Source organism: Salvelinus alpinus, chromosome 9 (assembly GCF_045679555.1).
Source record: "Salvelinus alpinus chromosome 9, SLU_Salpinus.1, whole genome shotgun sequence".
In the NCBI taxonomy this organism is placed as follows: Eukaryota; Metazoa; Chordata; class Actinopteri; order Salmoniformes; family Salmonidae; genus Salvelinus; species Salvelinus alpinus.
The window spans coordinates 33,389,922-33,413,061 of record NC_092094.1 but is presented as its reverse complement, the minus strand read 5'-3'; the positions used below and the strand labels follow the sequence as shown (position 1 = coordinate 33,413,061).

Below are 23,140 nucleotides of genomic sequence, written 5' to 3'. Positions count from 1 at the left end.
TCAGAAGAAGAGGAAAGTCGTTACACCCCCTCTGTTTAGAGGCAGATCAGCACATTTACTTTAATAGAAAGATCTGTCTCTATGTCATAAGATGGCATCTGAGCAGAATTACAATTTCAACGGTCTCACTCAGTTTCACTCATGTGATCTTGGTTTATTATGAAAAGGGCCAAGCGAAAGTAGTAGAGAGATCTAACCTGTACATTTTGACTTTGGGATAAGCCTCACTGTCTCCTAGCATTAGATGAGATTCCACTCCATAAGACTGCATCTTGAGGGACCCTCCATATGTCTTGGGATTTCATACTGCATGTTGTGTCTTGTCTAATTAAAACAAAATAAACTCTCAAATGTCTTCATTTTGAAAAATGCTGTTCCATTTATATCCAGCTTGAACTTTTCATAGATATCATCCATTAATAGACCCTCTATTATTTTAGCCCACCGTGAAGCATCACACAGTGTCAGAGACGAGAGAAAAAAGGTTATATTTAGAAGGAGCCAGTGCAGCAGGTGCGGTGTAAGATATCTGAAAATGGAAACTGCCTCCATGGGGGACAGCGCTTATTCTCTCTGCTTTTATTATTTATTTCCCCTTTAATATTCTGCTGACGACAGCAGCGTTGGGGCAAAGATCATATGGAGACTGCTTATGTCATTGTAGTTCCCATGTTAATGAATGTGCATCGACCGGTAAGCTTGGGGAATATGGCTTTGCCCTGTGTTCTGATCCCCACTCCATAATCTCCCTTCCTGGAGTGGCACCAGTGTGGATAGACTAGCCCAGGGGTTGGCAACCCCCTTCCTGGAGTGGCACCAGTGTGGATAGACTAGCCCAGGGGTTGGCAACCCCCTTCCTGGAGTGGCACCAGTGTGGATAGACTAGCCCAGGGGTTGGCAACCCCCTTCCTGGAGTGGCACCAGTGTGGATAGACTAGCCCAGGGGTTGGCAACCCCCTTCCTGGAGTGGCACCAGTGTGGATAGACTAGCCCAGGGGTTGGCAACCCCCTTCCTGGAGTGGCACCAGTGTGGATAGACTAGCCCAGGGGTTGGCAACCCCCTTCCTGGAGTGGCACCAGTGTGGATAGACTAGCCCAGGGGTTGGCAACCCCCTTCCTGGAGTGGCACCAGTGTGGATAGACTAGCCCAGGGGTTGGCAACCCCCTTCCTGGAGTGGCACCAGTGTGGATAGACTAGCCCAGGGGTTGGCAACCCCCTTCCTGGAGTGGCACCAGTGTGGATAGACTAGCCCAGGGGTTGGCAACCCCCTTCCTGGAGTGCTGCAGGTACTACATGATTTGTTCAAACTAGGCACCACACCTGACCAAATTAGCTAATTGATCAGTTCAGTGATTGCTTAAATTCAACACACCTGGTCTTCGGCACTCCCGGACCAGGGTTGTCTACCCCTGGACTAGCCTCACAATGATACAGACTGTCTTATTTCAGCCACAGGAGGTTAGTGGCACCTTAATTCGGTAGAACGGACTTGTGGTAATGACTAGAGCGGAATCAGTTGAATGGAATCAAATACGTACATCAAACACATGGTTTCCATCCATTCTCCCCTCAGCAGCCTCCTGTGATTTCAGCATCTACATTATTCCCAACATCATGACATGTCATATGCCTATTCTTAATCAAACTGAAGCATTCAGTGTAACTGCAATCCATCCAATAATTGTAAATATAACAACAATTTATAATTGAAATACAGTATGTTGCACAATATCATATCCCAGGCCACTTGCTCAAATAAACTGAGATAACACCTTATCAGAATTTTAAATAGAAATATGGAATAAGACAATGCATTTCTTACAGCATCCCTGTTTACACCCACCAACAAAGCTCATTTCTTGTTGCTTGACAACACAGGGTTGCAATCCATTATATTTTACCAAATGTTTACTTCTCAGAGACATCGAGACAATGCCCTTCCCTTGGATTACCTCTCTCTGTTTAAGTGGTGTATGTACCAAAAACCATGTGGAATGTTCCTATACAGAAAAGCCAGACAGTCATAATGACTTTCTGTTAGTTCCTGGGGGATGAACACAAAACATGGAAGGAAGTAGGGGACTCCCTGCTGTTCCATAAACCACCTCTCCCTTGTGCCTTCCTGGTAAATAACAACATTTCCCAGGAGTCTGCCAAATAATCACTAGTTGGGGGGGGGGGGGGTGTCACTGGCGTCCTTGACTGTTGAAGTCCTGCAACAGCAGAGTAGTGTTTGGGTGGGTATTAAAGTGATTAGTCCATCTCCTTTGAGGAGAGCTGCTCGGGTCATACGGGCTAATGATCAATGGGCTTTGGGATTCTTTGTGCAAATGGAAAACATCATCAACAAATACATTTGGTTAAATGACTGAAGAGCCCTCCTGTTTCTTGGTGCAATGTTATTGTTCTGATTACCTGTTCCTTGCAAAGCTGAGAACTCCATCGCTCTCTGCTGTCTCATAGCAACCTACAAATAGAAATGTCCCTATTAGGTGGTATGGCTGTGATGGCTGGAACAAGTTTTGCCCTCTTTAATTGTGCTGTAAACATGTCCTGTTTTCAAGATTTTGCAATAGAATACATTTGTTCTCGAGTTCAGGAGGGCTAAATATTGCAACCAATTGACAATTTTGATGTCTTGGGCATACGGGCACCCTCATATGATTAGGCTACACACTAAAAACAAATGGTTCTATATAGTGCCAAATAAGGGTTATTTGGCTTGTAACCATAGAGGAACCCTTTTAGGTGGTGCTATATTTTTTGTTTCAGCATGACAATGCCCCCATGCACAAAGCGAAGTCCATACAGAAATGGTTTGTCGAGATCGATGTGGAAGAACTTGACTGGCCTGCACAGAGCCCTTACCTCAACCCCATTGAATACCTTTGGGATGAATTGGAACGATGACTGTGGGCCTAATTGCCCAACATCAGTGCCCGACCTCACGAATGCTCGTGGCTGAATGGAAGCGAGTCCCCACAGCAAAATTCCAACATCTCGTGGAAAAGTGGAGGCTGTTATAGCAGCAAAGGGGGGACCAACTCCATATGAATGCCCATGATTTTTGAAGGAGATGTTTGACGAGCAGGTGTCCACATACTTTTGGTTATGTAGTGTATATAGCACCAAAAAAGGGTTACGCTATGATTGCAAACTTTTTGGGGCTATATAGAACCCTTTATGGTAAATGGATCTATAAAGAACCTTTATCTCAAAAGGTTCTTTGAAGAACCATACAGGGTTTTTAATTCTGGTTTAATAGCCATATTCTTTTGTTAAAATTCCATAGGTTTTATGATTGTGTTTATTAACAAGTTGAATCAGGTTTGCTACGTCTAGAATGGCTGGGGGTCCCTGAGGAGAGAATTGAGAACTACAGACTCAGTCAACAGTTCACAATTGACACAAGGCCATTCGTGAGACTTACACAAGACACCATCACTGGCCATAGTCATAACATATAATAACATAACAGATAAACTGGAATGACACTCTCACTGCATGGTTGCACAAAAAGAGCTGTGAACAAACCACACCCGCAAATATTTGAATGAGCCACTGCCCCTACATTTTAATTATCACTAAAAGAGGAAAGAACCCTTTATTGAACTGCAAAGAACCATTGAAGTGATCAAAGGGACCTTTGGATCAGTATGGTTCCACACAGAACCAACACCCTTCCCAAAGAACCCTTGTGGAACCCTCATTTTTGTGTGTACTGAACCCAACATCAGCACACGATTTCTGCTTCTGTCCATTTGGAGAGGTATAGCTAAGACATGTTCTTGAAACAGTGTTTAAAATGCACTGTAGTTGTAAGTGTACAAAAACGTTTTCTGGGCACCTGAGAATATAAAGAAAAGTAGGACAGAGACAGGTGACAGCCACCTCTCTGGAGCAACATCTGTCATGTTAATGTGAATGATCATTTGAAACTGTAGGCTATATACTTCCAGTGTACAAAAATATTAACTTATACTTTGATGACCTTTATATATACTGAATCTTGATTCTCCCCATCTTGTGGGAGTGGGATATAGGCTAAGCCATTAAAAAATGTCATTATAAACATGTTATGAAACTGTGAACCGTTCCATTTTATTGGAAGGTAGAACTGGTTTGTTTGTGTGCTGTAGACATGAAAAATGTGACAGGTTCTCACCAGAAGCAATCTTTATTTTTGTCGACTCTGACGTCAAGAAAATGCACGTTTCATTCACCAGGCAAAACAAAGTTATTTATACATCCAGTAGCTTGAGGTTGTGATTCTTGCGCAGTGAAAGGAATGCCGCCTATTGGACTGATCTATTGCGTTTCCATAACAAAAGCGACCAGCATAATGCGCTATGGTGCAAGAGCTCTTAACCTAAACTAGGACAGTATTTGAGAACCTCCGAATAAATTCAGGGACTATAACGAAGAACCATTTGAAAACTTTTATTTTCATTATGTTTCAGGGTAGGTAATGACAAAACATTGGGGGCACCTTTGATTATGACAAGCCTGGATCAGGTAAGATACATGGTTGAATGACAGTTAAACCTTCTTGATATTTTGTATAAAACCATGTGGATGAATGCAGATTGTTTCTTGCTAAAAACATACATAATCAACATTAATATACCATTCATGTAATTTCATACTAACATTGTATAGACCACACACTTTTTGAGAAGCCTACTATGATTCGATCATTTAAGATAGTTTAGCTAATATGAAACGTGAGGAGCATATAGCCAACACCTTAAATTTAAGTCCTTTTTAGGCTACTTCTGTTGATAATACTTTATTTTAATGACACAGGGATCATAGTAGATTACAAGTGTATAAAAAAATGTAGGCTACATTGTGCAACAGATTATGAATTGTGTAGTTAAAACGTTTTCTACCAGACGCGCGTCTCTAACAAGTTATCCAAAATGAGGACCATGGACAGCGACGCGCTATAGACTATTCTAAGCGATCGCGCGAGGATGATGGTAATACCTATTCATTCGATCATGCACATGAGGTAGCCTACACTAAGACGCATCTTACTTGTCATCGAGCCTTGTAAGAAAAAAATAGCAAAGTAGATGTTTTTGCTGTAGGCATACTCTTTTATGCTATGCATAGGATGTTAACGTTCATGGTGAGGCTGTTTTCTTCTACAACCATATGATTATCTCCATATGTCATGTTCTATATTTTTGGTATTTTATTATCTAAAGCTAGAACTAATTCATTTATAGTCTTGGATCTGGGATTAATTGGTCAATTACAGAGCAAGAACAAAAAAAGTTAAAATACTAGGCTAATGTTGTCCATCTCCATCTAGCAAGCAATACATTCAAGATAAATGGCTTGATTTAAATACAGAACGTTTAGCCTACATATAGCCTATAACGCACATTCTTCCATCTAACTTATGTTTTACACAGGGAGATGGAAGTTTACAGAAGACGTGACAAGATTAGGCCCCTAGAAAAAGAAAAGGAAAGCCGCACACTCTAGGAGCTCAGATGCAATAATTGTATAACCAACGTTCCCGACAGCCAAGCCGTCTTCATCAGGCTATATATAAAGGTTAGGATCCGATTCATGAAATTATATTTTTTTCATTGCTACAATCAGTTTCATGTTTTGACAATAACGCTACCTAAATAGGTTTAAAGTTTCGTCCACAACTGCCATACCTGTCCATGTCTTCAAAAGTGATTTTTGCTGAACACAGACTGCCTCCTGGTGGTAGTCTTGAGAGGCTTGGAAATTATCCATTGTGATGACTCCGTGTGTGATAATACTAGATGAATCATTAAGCAGACCTATAGATTGAACAAAATATAATGCAATAAATCAATACTTTGTTTGAAGGGTTGCAGGTTGTGACTGCCTTTCACCACTGAGGGAGGGCACTATCTGTGGTTGTCTTGGCGATGATGGCAGACATACTAGAGCTGCGGACAGACGGGAACTCTCTCCTGAAGGCGGTATGGCTCCGACGCCTGCGGCTCACCAGGCTCCTGCTTGAGGGGGGTGCCTATATTAATGAGAGCAACGAGCGAGGAGAGACACCGCTCATGGTGGCCTGCATGTCCAAACACAGCGACCCGCAGAGTGTCAGCAAGGCAAAGCTGGTCAAGTACCTGCTGGATAATAAGGCTGACCCCAACATCCAGGACAAAGCAGGCCGGACAGCCCTGATGCACGCCTGCAGCCAGAGGGCGGGGCATGAGGTGGTGTCCCACCTGTTGACCAACGGGGCTGACCCAAGTCTCGAAGACAGGAGCGGGGCTTCTGCTTTGGTCTATGCAGTCAACGCAGATGATAAGGAGACCCTAAAGGTTCTCCTAGATGCATGTAAAGCCAAGGGCAAAGAAGTAATCATTATCACCACAGACAAGTCACCCTCTGGCACCAAAACCACCAAGCAGTACCTTAATGTCCCCCCTTCCCCAGAGCTAGAGGATAGGTGCTCCCCTGCATTCTGCACCACTCCCTCTGACATTGAGCTGAACACCTCCCCCTCACCTAACTCAGCAGAGCAGCACAACACTATCTTCAGTTTCCAGACAAAGTTGAAAACATCATCCAGCACAGCAGCAAAGCTTCCCAATGGGCCAACCTCTCCCACACGGCGACCAGCCAACCCCAAGCGTGCTCGTTTACCCCAGCTGAAGCGTCTGCAGTCAGAGCCGTGGGGGCTGATCGCTCCCTCTGTCCTGGCTGCAGCTGCGGCTCACGAGGAGAGTAAGAGAGCCACCTCTGATGAGGTTGTCACAGGAGTCAATGGACTTACTCTGTCCAAGAGATCGACCATGTCTCGACAAAACAGTGTGGATGGCAAGGATGTGTTGTTCCCACAAATGTCATCCTCATTGTCTGTCCCTCTAACTTCCAAATCGGCCTATGAGAGGTCTCTGTGTCAGCACCAGCCCCTGGCCCGGCGTAGCACCGTCCCTGCAGACCAGGACAGTAGCAGCAACAGTGTGCCAGCCAGCTTGAGAGACCCGGTCTACAGGAGACGGCTGGGCACTGACCACTATGACTCAGACTCCCAGCTGTACTCAGACTCTGGCATGCTCGACTCTCCTAAGGTTCCTCTAGAGAGAAGGAAACTCAACACATCTCCGTTAGCCATGCTGACCAGCTCCAGGGAGTCCCTAGACAGCAATGCCAGCACGTCATCTCCTAGCACAGCACGTCGCCGCGCACCAGGCCTCTTGGAGAGGCGAGGCTCGGGGACTCTGCTGCTGGACTACATTTCCCATACCCGGCCTGGCCATCTACCCCCACTGAACGTCAACCCCAACCCTCCTATCCCAGACATTGGAGCCAGCAGCAAGCCCTCGTCCCCTCTTGCCTCAGGTTTCATATCAATAGCTCCAGTAGCACCAAACTCACCAAAGAGAGGCCAGCTCAAGTCAAAAAAAAAACTTGTAAGGAGGCACTCTATGCAAGTGGAGCAAATGAAGCAGCTCTCTGCTTTTGAGGAGCTGTAGTGGACTCATTGTTTGTAGATGTAGCAATGTTCACAACATAAAATAAGGCTAACATTTCTAAAGGAAATTTTGTTAAATGGAATTTCAACTTTTCCTCTTAGAAAACCAGTGGAACATGGATATAACTTGCTTACCAGTATAAAGTTGTAAATGTTATGGATGCTCTTAGAATATTAGCACCACCTATTAAACGTTACAGGTTAGACACTAGCAACATCTAAAGCATGGCTCCTCTAACCGTGTTCCTGAAGAGCTACCCTCCTGTAGGGTTTCGCTAAACTGATTCTGTGTATCAACCAGCTAATTATTAGAATCAGGTGCGCTAAATTAGAGTTAGAGCAAAAAGGACGGTAGCCCTACAGGAACAGGGTTGGCTGAGAGATAAAAAAGTATTTGAAAATCATAACAATTATTTGACTTTAAGTATATGAAAAATAATCTTGGTCGGCACATCAAATCCCTTAGATGTGCAATCCTAAGAAAACATAGGAGGTACATGTAGGAGGTACATGTAGGAGGTACATGTATAGCCAACAAGTCATCTGGTTGTATAGAATGTTGTTATTAGTGCAACATGCAGATGGGGGGTATGTTGTAGCTTTAGTATTAAATTGAGGTTGATTGTTTTGTAGCAAACTTGTACACAGTGCCTTCCAGACAAATTATCGGAAAAGAGGGTGGATCAAAAAGTAATTTATCGTTCATAATGCAACCACAAGATGTTTTGTTTTAGTGCCGTTGGTTTAATGCCCAATATGAAAGGCTCAGAGTATAAACAAACCATGTATGACTTATATGCCTTAGTTAAGTACAATTTAAGAGATTACGTAAATCAGCACTTTATTATCGTAGGTTTTAAATTACCCAAGAGAAAAATGTATGTTGTTTCTCTAAATGTTTTGTAGATATAGCACATGTATTTTCATACATCAGTTCCAGGACAAGACAACATAATATGTGTATACTACAAACGTACGTAAATACAGACTTAGTGAACCTTGTTCCCCTAGAATAGAATTTACACTTATGGCAATTGAAGTAAATGTTCATACAGCTTCCATGTAACTTAACTATGAGACATTCATTCTGTTTAAAAGGCTCACGTTAACATATTTCGATGCATAGTATTTTTGTATGTAGTTTGCTGTGTATTCTAAATAAATGTCTCTAAAGCAAATGTTATTCAACAGTTTCTTACTGAATGCAATGAGGTTTGGATGCATTTCACAGTTCATCATCAGATGGTAATACAGTTGAAGTCGGTTTACATACACCTTAGCCAAATACATTTAAACTCAGTTTTTCACAATTCCTGACATTTGATGCTAGTAGAAATCCCCTGTCTTAGGTCAGTTAGGATCACCACTGTATTTTAAGAATGTGAAATGTCAGAATAATAGTAGAGAGAATTATTTCTTTCAGCTTTTATTTCTTTCATCACATTCCCAGTGGGTCAGAAGTTTACATACACTCAATTAGTATTTGGTAGCATTGCCTTTAAATTGTTTAACTTGGGTCAAACGTTTCGGGTAGCCTTCCACAAGCTTCCCACAATAAGTTGGGTGAATTTTGGCACATTCCTCCTGACAGAGCTGGAGTAACTGAGTCAGGTTTGTAGGCTTCCTTGCTCGCACACGCTTTTTCAGTTCTGCACACACATTTTCTATAGGATTGAGGTCAGGGCTTTGTGATGGCCACTGCAATACCTTGACTTTGTTGTCCTTAAGCCATTTTGCCACAACTTTGGAAGTATGCTTGAGGTCATTGTCCATTTGGAAGACCCATTTGCGACCAAGCTTTAACTTCCTGACTGATGTCTTGAGATGTTGCTTCAATATATCCACCAAATTTTTCTCCCTCATGATGCCATCTATTTTGTGAAGTGCACCAGTCCCTCCTGCAGCAAAGCACCCCCACAACATGATGATGCCACCCCCGTGCTTCACGGTTGAGATAGTGTTCTTCGGCTTGCAAGCCTCCTCCTTTTTCTTCCAAACATAACGCTGGTCATTATGGCCAAACAGTTCTATTTTTGTTTCATCAGACCAGAGGACATTTCTCCAAAAAGTACGATCTTTGTCCCCATGTGCAGTTGCAAACCGTAGTCTGGCTTTTTTTATGGCGGTTTTGGAGCAGTGGCTTCTTCCTTGCTGAGCTGCCCTTCAGGTTATGTCGATATATAGGACTCGTTGTTACTGTGGGTATAGATACTTTTGTGCCTCTTTCCTCCAGCATCTTCACAAGGTCCTTTGATGTTGTTCTGGGATTGATTTGCACTTTTTGCACCAAAGTACATTCATCTCTAGGAGACAGAACACGTCTCCTTCCTGAGCGGTATGATGGCTGCGTGGTCCCATGGTGTTTATATTTGCGTACTATTGTTTGTACAGATGAACGTGGTACCTTCAGGAGTTTGGAAATTGCTCCCAAGGATGAACCAGACTTGTAGAGGTCTACAATTTATTTTCTGAGGTCTTGGCTGATTTCTTTTGATTTTCCCATGATGTCAAGCAAAGAGGCACTGAGTTTGAAGGTAGGCCTTGAAATACATCCACAGGTACACCTCCAATTGACTCAAATTATGTCAATTAGCCTGTCAGAAGCTTCTAAAGCCATGACATACTTTTCTGGAATTTTCCAAGCTGTTTAAAGGCACAGTCAACTTAGTGCATGTAAACTTCTGACCCACTGGAATTGTGATACAGTGCATTATAAGTGAAATAATCTGTCTGTAAACAATTGTTGGAAAAATTATTTGTGTCATGCACAAAGTAGATGTCCTAACCGACTTGCCAAACTATAGTTTGTTAACAAGACATTTGTGGAGTGGTTGAAGAACGAGTTTTAATGACTCCAACCTAAGTGTATGTAAACTTCTGACTTCAACTGTATGTCAACATTCTAAAGGCTAGGCCAGTCCTAGTGGTAACCAGGTCCATCATGCCAGACCAACCATGGAGGCACTCAGGTCCCACAGCTTCTTGGCAGCTGCATCATCCTGGCCCTGAAGGGCCACAGTTTTTGGGGCGCAGTCACTGTAGCCAGGACAGAAAACAAGATTCCAAACACACACACAAAGTTAATGACACACAACGAATATGTCCTAGTATTAATCTTACCTAGATCCATATTCTGTAAGCATGCAATGTAACACCCACCGTGAAAAGAAGTTAAGGTTGGACAAAAACAAGCTCTAATGGTATCTGACCTGTAGTAGAGTCCACTGACATCTGCCAGGCTTTCTTCTACAGCACAGTGGATGGTGGTCTGGGCTCCCTCTCTAGGGGACTTGAGCCAAAAACCAAGAGTCTTGTAGATGGCTCTTTTCCACAGGGGCATGGTGGGCCAGATGTGCCGACCAAGCTCAGTCCAGATGACTCCAGGATGGAGGCTATATGTAGTTACTCCAGTTCCTACAGTCACAGAGAAACACACACAAACACAGGTAATGTCTTCTATCAGCCTAATTCAATGCAGTGAGTCTGCAGAGACTCTATTGAAGAGAGATGCAACACACCATGTACTTCGTGCCTTTGTTATGCCAAACAGTGTTACTAACATACGTCCAAATGCATGCTGTAAAATGAAAAGATGTTGTGCAGCGGAGTTGAATTACCTTGTAGTCGTGTTGCCAGCTCCCTAGTAAAGAGCACATTAGCTAGCTTACTTTGCCGGTAGCTTTTCCATGGACTGTAATCTTTATCTAAGTTTATGTCATCAAAATAGATCTTGCCTGTTGAAAAAAAGTATTATTATTAAAAGTGGAACATAGTAAGTCACATATAGATATAATGTCAAAACATGTCTAACACTAAGCAATGAAAGCTACAGTGCCTTCAGAAAGTATTCATACCACTTGACTTTTTCCAAATGTTGTTGTGTTACAGCCTGAATTTAAAATGGTTTAAATTTAGATTTGTTGTCACTGGTTTACACACAATACCCCATAATGTCAAAATGGAAATATGTTTTTTTTTTATTATTAAAAATTAATTAAAAATCAAAAGCTGAAATGAGTCAATAAGTATTCAACCCCTTTGTTATCGCAAGCCTAAATAAGTTCAGGAGTAAAAAATTGCTGAACATGTCACATAATAAGTTGCATGGACTGTGTGCAATAATAGTTTTAAACATGATTTTTGAATGACTACCTCATCTCTATAACCCACACATACAATTATCTGTAAGGTCCCTCAGTTGAGCAGTGAATTTCAAAAACAGATTATACCACAAAGACCAAGGAGGTTTTCCGATGCTTCCCAAAGACGGGCACCTATTGTTAGATGGGTAAAAATGAAAAAAGTAGACATTGAATATCCGTTCGAGCATGGTGAAGTTAATTACACTTTGGATGGTGTATCAATACACCCAGTCACTACAAAGATGCAGGTATCCTTCATAACACAGTTGCTGGAGAGGAAGGAAACCGCTCAGGGATGTGACCATGAGGCCAATGGTGACTTTAAAACAGTTACAGGAGAAAGGAGAAAACTGAGGATGGATCAACAACATTGTAGTTACTCCACAACACTAACCTAATTGACAGAGTGAAAAGAAGAAAACCTTTACAGAATAAAAATATTCCAAAACATGCATACTGTTTGCAACAAGGCACTAAAGTAATTAACTTTTAGTCCTGAATACAAAGTGTTATGTTTGGGGCAAATCCAATACAACCCATTACTGAGTACCACTCTCTATATTTTCAAGCATAGTGGTGGCTGCATCATGTTATGGACATCATCAAGGACTGGGGAGGTTTCCAGGATAAAAATGTAACGGAATGGAACTAAGCACAGGCAAAATGCTAGAGGAAAACCTGATTCAGTTCTGCTTTCCACTAGACACTGGGAGATGAATTCACCTTACAGCAGGACAATAACCTAACACACAAGGCCAAATCTACACTGGAGTTGCTTACCAAGAAGACAGTGAATGTTTCTGAGTGGCCAAGTTACAGTTTTTACTTAAATCTGCTTGAAAATCTATGGTAAGACCTGAAAATGATTGTCTAGAAATGATCAACAAACAATTTGACAGAGCTTGAAGAATTTTGAAAAGAATAATGGGCAAATGTTTCACAATCCTGGAGTGAAAAGGTCTTACAGACGTACCCAGAAAGACTCACAGCTGTAATCGCTGCCAAAGGTGCTTCTACAAGGTATTGACTCAGGTGTGTGAATACTTTTGTAAATGACATATTTCTGTATTTCCTTTTCAATACATTTGCTAAACTTAAAACATGTTTTCAATTTGTCATTATGGGGTATTGTGTGTAAATGTGTGAGAGAAATCTATTTAATCCATTTTGAATTCAGGCTGTAACACAACAAAATGTGACACAACAATTACAGGCTAAATCATGGATTTTGTTTGGGCAATCAATCATAAATCCTATAAACACTGAATCATTGTTTTATATGGTAAATGACAAAGACAAAGTTATACCTTCTTCATGAGCTAAACTGGAGACGTTGACAATACGGCTTGGGACTGATTTCTTAAGGAGATCCAAAAGGCAATTTGTCAATAAAAAGTGGCCTAAGTGGTTGGTACCAAACTGCATCTCAAAGCCATCTTCAGTCTGCCATTTTGGACAGCTCATGATACCTATCAACAGACATAGAGAAGAAAAGTTAGTCTACTCCCTGAAATGTAGTTGATAACATAGGTTCAATCAGTAAGGCTGGTCTGAATGGATAGCGCACTTAACTTAATTTAGTAAGCACAATATAATTCACATTGCTTCCTCTTCTATGGGCACAGAGGGAATTTGTATCTAATGTTTACAATCTTCTCATCAACAGCACAGCATCATGTCACTCCTCCTCCTTTACTATAAATAAGCCACGTGCAGAATGTCAGTCACCTATTACCCTATTGCCAATGAGCACAGCTGAATAGTGCAACTTTACTACGCTTGTTAAGGGACAGATTGTAATTTACTGGGGGGGGGGGGGGGGGTCCAAAATAGGGAAGGGTTGTTAAACTTGTATTTGTTGCTTTGGGAGGGTTGTGTGTTTTTTTATTGGGCACAGGGGAGTGCAGTGCGATTTTTCCCCTGGTTTACATCTGCTAGTTGCAGGTTGTACTATATAATTTCTTCCATCCTAGCCAGATTTCAAGATGTTTTGGTATTTCCCGTATGCTCTACGCTTTTCTGTGTGCTAACTTTACTATACCACAGGTCAGTATAGTCTACCAGTCTAACCTTCTATCCTGCCCTCGATCCACCATTCATAGTGACAACAGTGGTAAGGGGATTGTTTGTCCAGATCTGCAATAGGCTAACTAGCAATCATACCACATATAAAAACATTCAAAGCTGCATCAACGTTTTATATGAATCAACCAAAACAAATAGGAATAGCTGATAGGCAGTGAAGAGGACAGTTGCATCATTGCGCATGACTGAACAGTGAAGACATGACACACACAGATTTAAAAAATCTCCTCTCATGATCTTGTTAATGGACAATACAATTATCCTACCTAGACTAGCCTAGCCGAATAATTGCATTATTATTTTCAAGTGAGTACAACATTCTAGACTACTCTAGGCTGCAGTGAAAATGTCCTTTGTAAATAAAATAACGGCGCAAAAGCCCTGTGATTTGAATGTTTCATTTGATTTGGATCAGTTGTGGATCTACTCTCAACAGTTAATAGAAAGACACAGAAAGCCACAGTAGCAGGCCAGTCTGGCTGTATTTCTACTTTTGATACTGAACACGCTGTCTGTTTTTAATCATCATGCTCCCAAGTCATCCTATAATAATGTGAACACATACGCTACCGGCAGGCCCAGTTATTCAGGAAAGCTTAACACATGCTCTGCCTCCTCTCCAATCCGAGTGGCTATTCCTCACGCACCTAGAAGCTAACGCGTTTAATGTATTACTTTTTATATGTGGCACAATGTTTTAATCGGATTAGGCTACTTCAAAAATTCTCCTGTAGGCATGGGCATCATCCAAAATATAATTCTAGCATCCTTGACATTAACCAGGTTTCCATCCAACCTTTATATAGGAGTAAAGTAGTCTACATGTTTGATAAAACATTTCTCCACATTCTGGGAAAGCATGCAGTTTATTAGGCTACAGATTAAATTAATTATGATGAACTTCACAGGGTGGTGTAAAAGTACACAGTGATGAGGTCGATGCTCCTTCCAATAAATATCGAGGGTCTTATTCTGGTGACATGATGATCGATGCTTGCCATTTGACAAATAATAATCGCACACTACTGTCCATAATAATCTCATCATGTAGTAAGCTATACCTGCACTGTATCTGTTTGCTAGAGCTCACGTGCCAATACCATAGCGGGCACATTCGCTATACCTGTACCTATGCAACATTTTTTGTGACAAAACCATGTATGTCCATAGTTGAAAATGCAATGGAAACCCATTTAACTTACATTTTTTATTCGGCACATGGGAATTTAACCTCAGAAGGTATTTTTATGTGTGCTATGTATTTATGCAGACTTTAATCTGCAACAAGCGCATTTTATACTGGGTAAGCCTACAAGGTAGGGAGGGATGTGTTTTCTGTCGGGATTGACAGTCTATTTACTGTGGTGTTGAAAACGCAAACCATGTCGGTATGTTTTGTTTATTGTTGTGTGGCGATTTGGCACAGAAACCTGTTGGTTGAAAATTTGTTGCATATACAGTACCATGCAAAAGTTTGGACACACGTAATCATTCAAGCGTTTTTCTTTATTTTTACTATTTTCTACATTGTAGAATAATAGTGAAGACATCAAAACTATTAAATAAAATATTTGGAATCATGTAGTAACCAGAAGAGTGTTAAACAAATCATAATATATTTGAGATTTGAGTTTCTTCAAAGTAGCCACCCTTTGCCTTGATGACAGCTTTGCACACTCTTGGCATTCTCTCAACCAGCTTCATTAGGTAGTCGCCTGGAATGCATTTCAATTAACAGGTGTGCATTGTTAAAAGTACATTTGTGAATTATTTTTCCTTCTAAATGCGTTTGAGCCAATCAGTTGTGTTGTGACAAGGTAGGGGGCGTATACAGAAGATAGCCCTATTTGTTAAAAGACCAAGTCCATATTATGACAAGAACAACTCAAATAAGCAAAGAGAAATGACAGTCCATCATTACTTGAAGACATGAAGGTCAGTCAATCTGGAAAATGTCAAGAACTTTGGGAAAGTTTCTTCAAGTGCAGTCGCATATCCATCGAGCGCTATGAAGAAACTGGCTCTCATGAGGACCGCCATAGGAAAGGAAGACCAAGAGTTACCTCTGCAGAGGATAAGTTCATTAGAGTTAACTGCACCTCAGATTGCAGCTCAAATAAATGCTTCACAGAGTTCAAGTATCGCACACATCTCAACATCAACTGTTCAGAGGAGACTGCGTAAATCAGGCCTCATGGTTGAATTGCTGCAAGAAACCACTACTAAAAGACACCAATAAGATAAGATGCTTGCTTGGGCCAAGAAACACAAGCAATGGACATTAGACCGGTGGAAATCTGTCCTTTGGTCTGATGAGTACAAATTTGAGATTTTTGGATCCAACCGGGGTGACTTTGTGAGATACAGAGTAGGTGAACGGATCATATCCGCATGTGTGGTTCCCACCGTGAAGCATGGAGGAGGAGGTGTGATGGTGCTTTGCTGGGGACTAGGGTTGCACATTTTGGGGAATATTCAGAGGTGGAAACTTTCCGTGGGAATTAACAGGAATATATGGGAATTAACGGGAATATATGGGAATTAATGGAAATATATCCAAATGAATATTAATACCATTTAAATGTAGATGTTTTTTGCATTGGATATATTTACCATATCATATGCTGAGAGAAACATAAACCTTTTACCTTATCATAAGTAGACATAATTGCAAATGATTAAATCCTTCCAACAGAAATAATCGTTAGCTCGACCGTCCCGCAGGGGACCCACCGATCCTGTAGAGGTTTAAGCAACTATTCTGCACCATTCCCAGAAAGTTGTGGGAAGGTTGTATGCAAAATAACTATAGGACAACCACGCTCTCACCAAGCTATAATAAACATATGGTGCTCATAACGTTATGTGCTAGCTGAAAAGTGTCCCTCTACCTGCATTATTAATAAGGATGTCCAGTCTCTCTTCACTTTCCAGGATCTCTTTGGCTAGCTGTCGCACCGACTGTAGGGATGCCAAGTCCAACTTTTTGACAATCACATTCCCATTGCCACTCCTCTTCCTGATGCCCTCTGCAGCTTGATTGGCTCTTGTCATGTCCCTGCAGGCCAGAATAACCCTCGCTCCTGTGGCCAAACACAGAACAGACATTACACTGTGAGCTCATAAAAATCAACTGCCCAACTACAATGAACAGAGAAGAAGTTGAATACTTGTTGCTCACCCCTGCTAGCCATGTCAACTGCAGTCTCTTTCCCAATCCCAGTGTTGGCTCCGGTGATAAGGACAGACTTCCCGTCCAGCCGGGCTGTGCTCGTACACACCCCTCCAGCCAGCCATTGACGCAGAGCAAAGAGCCCCACTCCTGTCACAATATTGTGGTAACACAATAGCATATAAAACATTTATCCAAGATTTTAAATTCATTTTTCATATCAAATTAAGCTTTAAAAGCTCAATCTGACACAATTAGCGATCTTGATGTTAGGTTTCAGAAGTCCCATTCTAAAGATGCAACATCCGCCCTCTTAGCACACCAGGTGAACAAAATACATCCAGTATCTAGTCAGACGAAACGTTGACATCACAGGGCCAGAGGGAATATGATGTGATGACATCACAACACAATAACGCTAGACATCATTTCTAGGGGTAGAATTTTAAACTCAGTTTCATAGGACCTCTATGTTAAAACCTCTGATGTGATGACATCACAACAAGGCCAGACAGATTCTGATTTGATGTCATCACAACAGGGCCAGATGGAATCTGATGGGATGACATCAGAATAAGGTGAGACAGAAATCTGATTTGATGACATTAGAATAGGGCCAGACAGAATCTGACATTCATATTTCGATGGAATCTGATGTGATGACATCAGAATAGGGCAAGAGGGTGCCAGACTGCCCTGCATTATGCACTACTGCCACCATGATTACGCAAACCTGCGTTCCCTCGTCATGCGCATCAGCGATTCATTGGAGTCACCTGGACTCAATCTGGGTTTCTGTACAGCACTTTGAGATATCAGCTGATCTAAGAAGGGCTATATAAGTAAATTTGATTTGATCACCTGTTTATTACCTCCCCTATATGTGTCTGTTCCCCAGCTCCGTTCCCCAGTTCTGCATTAATTGTCTTACGTCTGCATTAATTGTCTGACGCTGTTCCTGTCCTGTTTTCATGTCCGTTCCAATTAAATGTTGACTCCCTGTACCTGCTTCTCTTCTCCAGCGTCAGTCCTTACAGTTCCATGAAAAGAGTGCCTTTTGCATCCCTTTACATTTTTAAGTATTTTTTATAATTCTTTTAATTTAACCAGGTAGGCAAGTTGAGAGTTCTCATTTACAACTGCGACCTGGCCAAGATAAAGCAAAGCAGTTCGACACATATAACAACACAGAGTTACACATGGAGTAAAACAAACATACAGTCAATAATACAGTAGAAAATAAGTCTATATACAATGTGAGCAAATGAGGTGAGATACGGGAGGTAAAGGCAATAAATAGGCCATGGTGGCGAAGTAAATACAATATAGCAATTAAAACACTGGAATGGTAGATTTGACAGTATAAATTGTGGACCAATATTGCATTTTCAAAGTATGTTATATTCATTGTTTTAAAATGGTGAAACTATTAATTTATATATATTTTTATCCCCAAAAGAAAACTAATAGTCAATCTTAGTGTAAAAGCAGGTTAACTGTTTTTACTATTTTTGGCCATTTTCCCAAGCTTCCATTCCCCCTGTCACAAGCTGATTTATGGCTTATTTAAAGATGAAATCGTCAATATTGTTATGGTCAACCTTGCTACTTTATTTGGCATTTAATAGGCTCTTACTATAGTCATTTTATATATCTATATATCTATATAAATATAAACCTCTTGAAAAAGGTAAAATCGTTTTTTATTAAGTTGAACATGTGCTTTTTGACAGAATGTTAAAATTAGGTGGAATGACTTTGCTACGTTACCTACGTTGTTGTTACATTTCATAAAGGACCTGTGATAATTAAAACAATAATGTATTTTTTTTTACCTGTGACTGTGATAAGAGCGATCCCCGTCGGATATTGTAGAAAATAAGTATTTATTGCTTTACCGTAGTTCTGCATGTTATCAGTTCTTTAACTGCTACTGACTGTAGAAGTAACCTCTCATTCAATATTGCTATTCCGCGAAAAGAACCAGGAGAACCTCTAGTTAATTCAACTCAAATATATCATAATCTCATACATATCAATTTTGTCGAAATAAAACTGTTTATCAATGTGACGTAATGTGCAATCAGGAAGTACTGGAAGGTCAAAGAAGCAACGTGTTACAGAACGGGGGAATCCTATTGGTACATCCATTGGACCAATCATATGCTGGGTTGCCAATTGTTTCATCTACAATATTCCTCCAGCAGAGGTCACTCTACGCCCACTTACAATATACAAAATCATTAACATTATTCCAGCAGGTGAAGCTGATAGAACAAGCAGTGTCAAATTATTGTTCATAGGCTGATAACCAGTGCAGGAAGTCAATCAAACCCATAAACGTGATTGATCAAACCATAGACTGTATACAAAACACCACTGAGAAGATAACATCTTTCTTGGGCCACATTTAAGCAATGCCAATGCCAGTGATTGGGGACATTGCCCTGTGTAGGGTGCTATCTTTCGGATGGGACGTTAAACGGGTGTCCTGACTCTCTGTGGTCACTAAAGATCCCATGGCACTTATCGTAGGAGTCGGGGTGTTAACCCCGGTGTCCTGGCTAAATTCCCAATCTGGTCTTCATACTGTACCATCACGGCCACCTAATCATCCCCAGCTTACAATTGGTTGATTCATCCCCCCCTCTCCTCTGTAACTATTCCCCAGGTCGTTGCTGTAAATGAGAACGTGTTCTCAGTCAACTTACCTGGTAAAATAAATACAATAAAAAAATAAATGCAATTAATTATATAATGCCTATTGTGTGACTTATACTGGGGGACTTATACCTCTTTGATATGGAGAAACTGTTCCTAAATGTCCAGATTTGTTCTCTCTCACTGGTTTCTAAGTGATACTGTCACACCCTGATCTGTTTCACCTGTTCCTGTGATTGTCTCCTCCCCCTCCAGGTGTCGCTTATTTTCCCCAGTGTATTTATCCCTGTGTTTCCTGTCTCTTTGTGCTAGTTCGCCTTGTATGTTAGTCAAGTCAACCAGTGTGGTTTCACCATATGCCTTTTTTTTTTGTTTTTTTTTGGCTATCCTCTTTTTGCTGGTCGTCCTGGTTTTGACCTGTCTGACTCTGGACTACTATCCTACCTGCCCTGACATTGATTCTGCCTGCCCCTCGGTACCTTTTGTACTCTGAACTGGTTTTGACCCTTTTGCATGTCCACGACCATTCTCTTGCCTTACCCTATTGGATTAATAAATATTGTAAGACTCCAACCATCTGCATCTGGGTCTCGCCTTGTGTCATGATAGATACAGTATGTTATGCCAGACTTAGATCACTAGGGTAAGGTGCACTAAAGAGATGTGAGTAAACTGGACATTGTGTTCTCTGAAACCAGAACATAATCTTGTGTGGACTGGCAATCTGTCACAAGACGATAGACTACTGTGTGTGACATCCAGAATGGAAGGTGCCCTAAAGATATGTACATAACATTTGTACCTTAGGGTCTTTTCAGTTTGTTGGGTAGTATTTGATATGTTACTAATAGGTTGAACTGCATTCCAGACTGCCTGGAAGAACAAATCCATTAAAATGGTCAAAAGAGTAGGTTCCCACTCGAGTCATATGTCATAGCACTGTCTCTCTTCTGATTGACCTTTCATTTAGATCACTGTAGGAGTGAAAATAAATTAGATGAAAACATCTTGTCAAGGGATCTAGAGGATAACCAACCACATATATTTGTGTTCTGAGTTCCAAAGAATTACTAATGTCATATAAATGGACAAATCAAAAAAAAAAAATTGTGGAGGAAAATAAGTTAATTTGTGGCATGTGTGTAAAACATGTTCAAACACATAATTTGATTAAAATGTTCTCTCAGAGTGTCTTTGTCCTTTAATGCATTCCCTCTGACTTTATGAACTTGGGAGGTGACCTGCCTGGTCTGAACTGAGGGACTGGCTCACCTCCAAGCTTTGACTCTCACATGACTTAGCACTTCCCATTCTTTCTCCCAGTATGGTAACCCTCCACAGCTAAAATTAGAGCCCTTCACAGAGGAGACGGAATGTGAGAGGATTGTGTTGGCTCCATGTCCCAGTCCATACACAACCCATCTGGGCCTATCAAACCATAGAATATATTAACTACACTGTGAGTTTGGACAACCAGCATAGAATATCTTTACTCTAACTGCTGAGAGTCAATTATGCCTACCTAAAACATTATATTCAAATGAATCATGGCTGCGTCTCATTCTGTGTATATCATCATAGCTGCGGGAAGTAGTTTGGGGGTGGGCATGCTGAGTTTTTTTCGCTGTCCCCCAGACATTATCACCTCAATATTAGGTTTATAGGTCTGTAGAATGGTGTGTACAATGTACTGCTCAACCTCATACATAGGCTACATTGACTTATTTAGGCTACTTGTGGAACAGTGCATGCAGTGCAACATGAAATAGATGCATAATGCACACTATCAAGGCCGACTTCAAATACCGACATCAATGTGAAAGTAGCCGGAGCATAAAATAGCTGACTGCGAATGCGAATGCGAATGCAAACTATGCCAGATAAATCCTACACGTGCATTGAAATAAAAGGAATACTTCAATGGAATCGCTTAAGGCCACAATCGACAAGGATGCATAAAGACAAACAAACTCGACCAAGGAATGAAAAAAAAGGAAAAAAATCTACACATTAAGTCCGCACCCATGATATAGCACCGTTGCCCGCCTGGTACAGGTAGGCATAGTTGAGCTCTGTGTGGTGTTGCTGAATGGACCGCGTCTCTGTCTAGTAGCCAGCTAGAATTAGGCTGTTCAGTTTGTAGGCAGTTAGACATTTTCTGGGGACAGTTGAGTAGCCTACAATGCTTATATGAAAGTCATAACTGGCACGCAGATTTTTTGAAATTGCAGGATCAATTGTAAATTGTCACTTATATGAAAAAGGCTGCAGACCCCCTGCTATAGGCTATATGAAACCATCCTTGTGTAAAACATTTTGTATCAGCAAGACTACTCAGAGAATATTAATATTGCAAAATAGTAGCCGATGAGGAGGCGGCCCCAAAAAACAGTTTGTCTCTATCTGAAATCATTGTGTTGCCTATGCAGCATCTGTTTGCTCATTATATACAAAAGAACAGCCCTACATCCACACTATAGCTAAATAACTTAGTAATATTTAATGACGTTTTTCCATTAATATTTATCTGTTAGAATATCTCATTCAAATTCAGGAAGATGGACAAGCAAGACTGATAGAGTAAGAGAGGGAAGAGGCAGGTAGGCTACAGGTAGGGATGCAGGCAGAGGATGATGATGTAGGCCTAAAGCAAGAATTAGCCCAACTAGGTAATCATTAATTATTTGCATTATCTTAATTATCATTATGTCACTGCATGACAATGCACATTTGTTATTGTCTACAATTGCTTTTTATCTTTGAAGCCAAAAACAAGACATGTCTTTTGGGGAAATGCTCTAAATAGCAAGTTGTTTAGTTGTTTCTTTTCATACCAATAGGCCTACATGAAACCAAACTTGCACTAGCCTACTGGGCGAATAAATTAAAGTAACAATTAGGCTTACAGCTATCACAACCTATATTTTAATATCGATAAAATAGCTTTTGGTTTTGAATGGTCACCGAAAAGGAGGGATCCACACCTCCCAATTAAATTAACCCTTGGCTATCAGACTACAACAACGTTAACAAGCAATGTTCTCTCTAACGCCTCGATCACACCAACAGTGTTTTTATTTGGTACACCAGAAGTACATTATTTTCCAATGGAACGCTGTGTTTGCCTTGCACCATTGCATTGTTGAGGCAGTTGCAGTGCGTTCTGTGTGGTGCGTACATTGGAATTTATTCGTATTTTTTTTTAAACCTTTATTTAATTAGGCAAGTCAGTTAAGAACAAATTCTTATTTACAATGGCCTACCCCGGCCAAACTCTCCCCTAACCCGGACAACGCTGAGCCAATTGTGCGCCGTCCTATGGGACTCCCGATCACGGCCAGTTGTGATACAGCCCAGGATTGAACCAGGGTCTGTAGTGACACCTCTAGCACTGAGATGTAGTGCCTTAGACTGCTGCACCACACGGGAGCGAATGTATGCATCAAACTGTAGGGTATGTGTAGACGGCTTGACAGAAATGGTAGCAGAAGGTGAATGTTGAACTTTTGTTGCACACTTAACCAGATGATGTTGTGTATCATTTTGCATAATAACCCTATTGGTGTGTTCAAGACATAAGCTGCACAGCTCCTCCA

At 41.1% G+C, this 23,140-nt stretch overlaps 2 protein-coding genes across 4 annotated transcripts; one reads left to right on the top strand and one right to left on the bottom strand.

Annotated features, from left to right (window-relative positions):
• Nucleotides 1-4,235: 4,235 nt before the first annotated feature.
• Nucleotides 4,236-8,667, top strand: ankrd34c (ankyrin repeat domain 34C). Of its 3 annotated transcripts, XM_071416793.1 has the most exons (3): nt 4,236-4,516; nt 5,425-5,569; nt 5,858-8,667. In XM_071416793.1, exon 3 carries the CDS (start codon nt 5,920-5,922, stop codon nt 7,483-7,485), a length of 1,566 nt encoding a protein of 521 aa, XP_071272894.1. In that variant the 5' UTR covers nt 4,236-4,516; nt 5,425-5,569; nt 5,858-5,919; the 3' UTR covers nt 7,486-8,667. The 3 variants fall into 3 exon arrangements, with proteins under 3 accessions (XP_071272894.1, XP_071272893.1, XP_071272895.1); XM_071416792.1 differs by lacking the exon at nt 5,425-5,569; XM_071416794.1 differs by lacking the exon at nt 4,236-4,516 and having other exon boundaries at nt 4,524-5,569.
• LOC139584677 (retinol dehydrogenase 11) lies at nt 8,208-18,992 on the bottom strand. Its single transcript, XM_071416796.1, has 7 exons — nt 18,719-18,992; nt 16,893-17,033; nt 16,603-16,794; nt 12,934-13,095; nt 11,102-11,218; nt 10,694-10,898; nt 8,208-10,520 (listed from the first exon to the last, which is right to left on the bottom strand). Exons 1-7 carry the CDS (start codon nt 18,792-18,794, stop codon nt 10,424-10,426), a joined length of 990 nt encoding a protein of 329 aa, XP_071272897.1. The 5' UTR covers nt 18,795-18,992; the 3' UTR covers nt 8,208-10,423.
• Nucleotides 18,993-23,140: the final 4,148 nt, after the last annotated feature.